This window comes from Hipposideros armiger, unplaced genomic scaffold, assembly GCF_001890085.2.
Source record: "Hipposideros armiger isolate ML-2016 unplaced genomic scaffold, ASM189008v1 scaffold_276, whole genome shotgun sequence".
Lineage (NCBI taxonomy): Eukaryota > Metazoa > Chordata > Mammalia > Chiroptera > Hipposideridae > Hipposideros > Hipposideros armiger.
This window is the reverse complement of record NW_017731626.1, coordinates 1,682,974-1,684,912: the sequence shown is the minus strand read 5'-3', so window position 1 is coordinate 1,684,912 and position 1,939 is coordinate 1,682,974. Positions and strand designations below refer to the sequence as shown.

General features: G+C 43.6%; 1 protein-coding gene across 1 annotated transcript in view; it reads left to right on the top strand.

The window, feature by feature from the left end:
• MYO1E (myosin IE) overlaps positions 1 to 1,939 on the top strand; it is a 218,532-nt gene that overhangs the window by 81,353 nt on the left and 135,240 nt on the right. Inside the window, exon 3 of the mRNA XM_019657546.1 lies at positions 1,385 to 1,528. Within this exon, the coding sequence (XP_019513091.1) occupies positions 1,385 to 1,528 (144 nt within the window). The remainder of the gene's footprint in view (positions 1 to 1,384; positions 1,529 to 1,939) is intronic.

Here is a 1,939-nt window from a genome sequence, read left to right as displayed (position 1 = left end):
ATCTTGTTTCCTTCCAACGTCCCTCTTATCTCGAAGAGCCTGCTATTATGTTTTGCTTATCCTAGTTTTGACACCTTTCTAGATACCCTTATTCAGAATTTCTCTCTCTTTTGCCCAAATTCTCCCCCAAAGTTGAACTCCTCTGAGCAGGCAGCAGGAGTTGTCTTGCTCAGCTCGGCGCCCACCATGCTCGTCCAGTGTGTGACTTGTCCAGTGGGACGCATAAGGGTTTGAAGAGAAGGGAGAATCTTGTGATATTTTGCCATGTGTTATTTGCCATTATTTTATATGTATTAGCTTTTCTGCACCAGCAGATTATAATGAATACCCTCCCTCCTCTAGCAAATTGAAAATATTTTAGATCCACTTCAGATGGCACCTTCTCCAGGAAGTTATTTCTGTGTCTCCGAGGACACGGGAATCTCCTAGTGCTGGAACACCCATTTTGCATGTGTTTCCATATTGACTATTGCTGATGCATGAATCACATCTGTGAGTCGCATGTCAATATCTAGGTGTCCTTTAGTGACAGTGAACTCCACCATGGTGGCTCCATCCCCCCCTAACTCTAGGACTTGGCACATAGCCAAACACACAGGGGATCTCACTGTGGAAATGCTAAGTTAAAGGAAACACTGCAGGTCACAGTGTGTTGAGAAGCCACTCCTGGTGTTGAGTTGTAACTCCAATAAGCAGACAAGGGCCACAGCTTCATCTGTCCAAGGAGGCAATGGGGCCCGATGAGGTCCTCCTGCCCATAGCATGTTTCGTGATCATGTTCAGGCTGCCCTGTCCATTTCCTCGTAATATAGCAGTGACCAGTCATCAAAATGTAGCTTATCTTTTGAATGTGGAAGGCCAGGATTACATCGACAGTGATAAGTTTATGGAGGGAGCATTGTGACAATGTGGCCTAGTCCTTGTGTGATACATAGTCTTTCCACTTCTTAGTTCTGTCAAATGATTGCTAAAACAAGTCGAGAAAGTTGCTATTTCACTGACATTCTACAAAACAACCAGATTGAAGACATTATTGGAGACCATCGACCATTTATTATGCTATACTCTAGACACTGTTTGGTGCTTTACGTTATATCATTTTATTTAACACTTACAGCAACTCTGTGAAGTGGGTCATATTTCTCCCATGTTACAAATGAGAAAAGAAAAGCTGAAGCAACACAGTGGGCTTAGATCACTTTTCCCCCGCTTCACTTAGTTTGTAGGTAGCAAAACTGAAACTTGAACCCAGGTCTGAGCTAGCAAAATCTTTGTTTTGTTGTGTTTGACATGAGGAGTATTAGAGCACCTCGCCCGCCTCCCCCCTTTTTTAAACCCCAGGAAAAATAAACTATCCTAACAATTGTGTCTTTTCCATTTGTAGGGAAGCAAAGGTGCCTACCGTTACCACTGGCAGAGCCACAATGTCAAGCACAGTGGCGTGGATGACATGGTCCTGCTCTCCAAGATCACAGAGAACGCCATTGTAGAGAATCTAAAGAAGAGATACATGGATGACTACATTTTTGTATCCTTTATTGGTTTCTTTGGACATTTATAATTGATGACCGTGTCCACGGTAAAACATGGCTTTATTCCTAGTGTAAGAAGATCCAAGTAAAGTTGTGAACTGATGCTTTTGTGCTCACGTCATTTTCACCATTTCAGAATGTGGTTTTGTACTTTTTTTGTCCCTTGGTTCAGGCTGTGGGCGGGGCCAATATGAAGCTAAATGATTTTCCTGGCATGTCACAAAATCAGGATGCAGCCAGTATCTATTTTAATCCATGGCACTGTACCCTTGATGTCCTCTAGCCACGCACGTGGTGTCTGAAACCTCTGCTCTGCCTAGAGCAGCGGTTCTCAACCTTCCTAATGCCGCGGCCCCTTAATACAGTTCCTCATGTTGTGGTGACCCCCAACCATAAAATTATTTTCG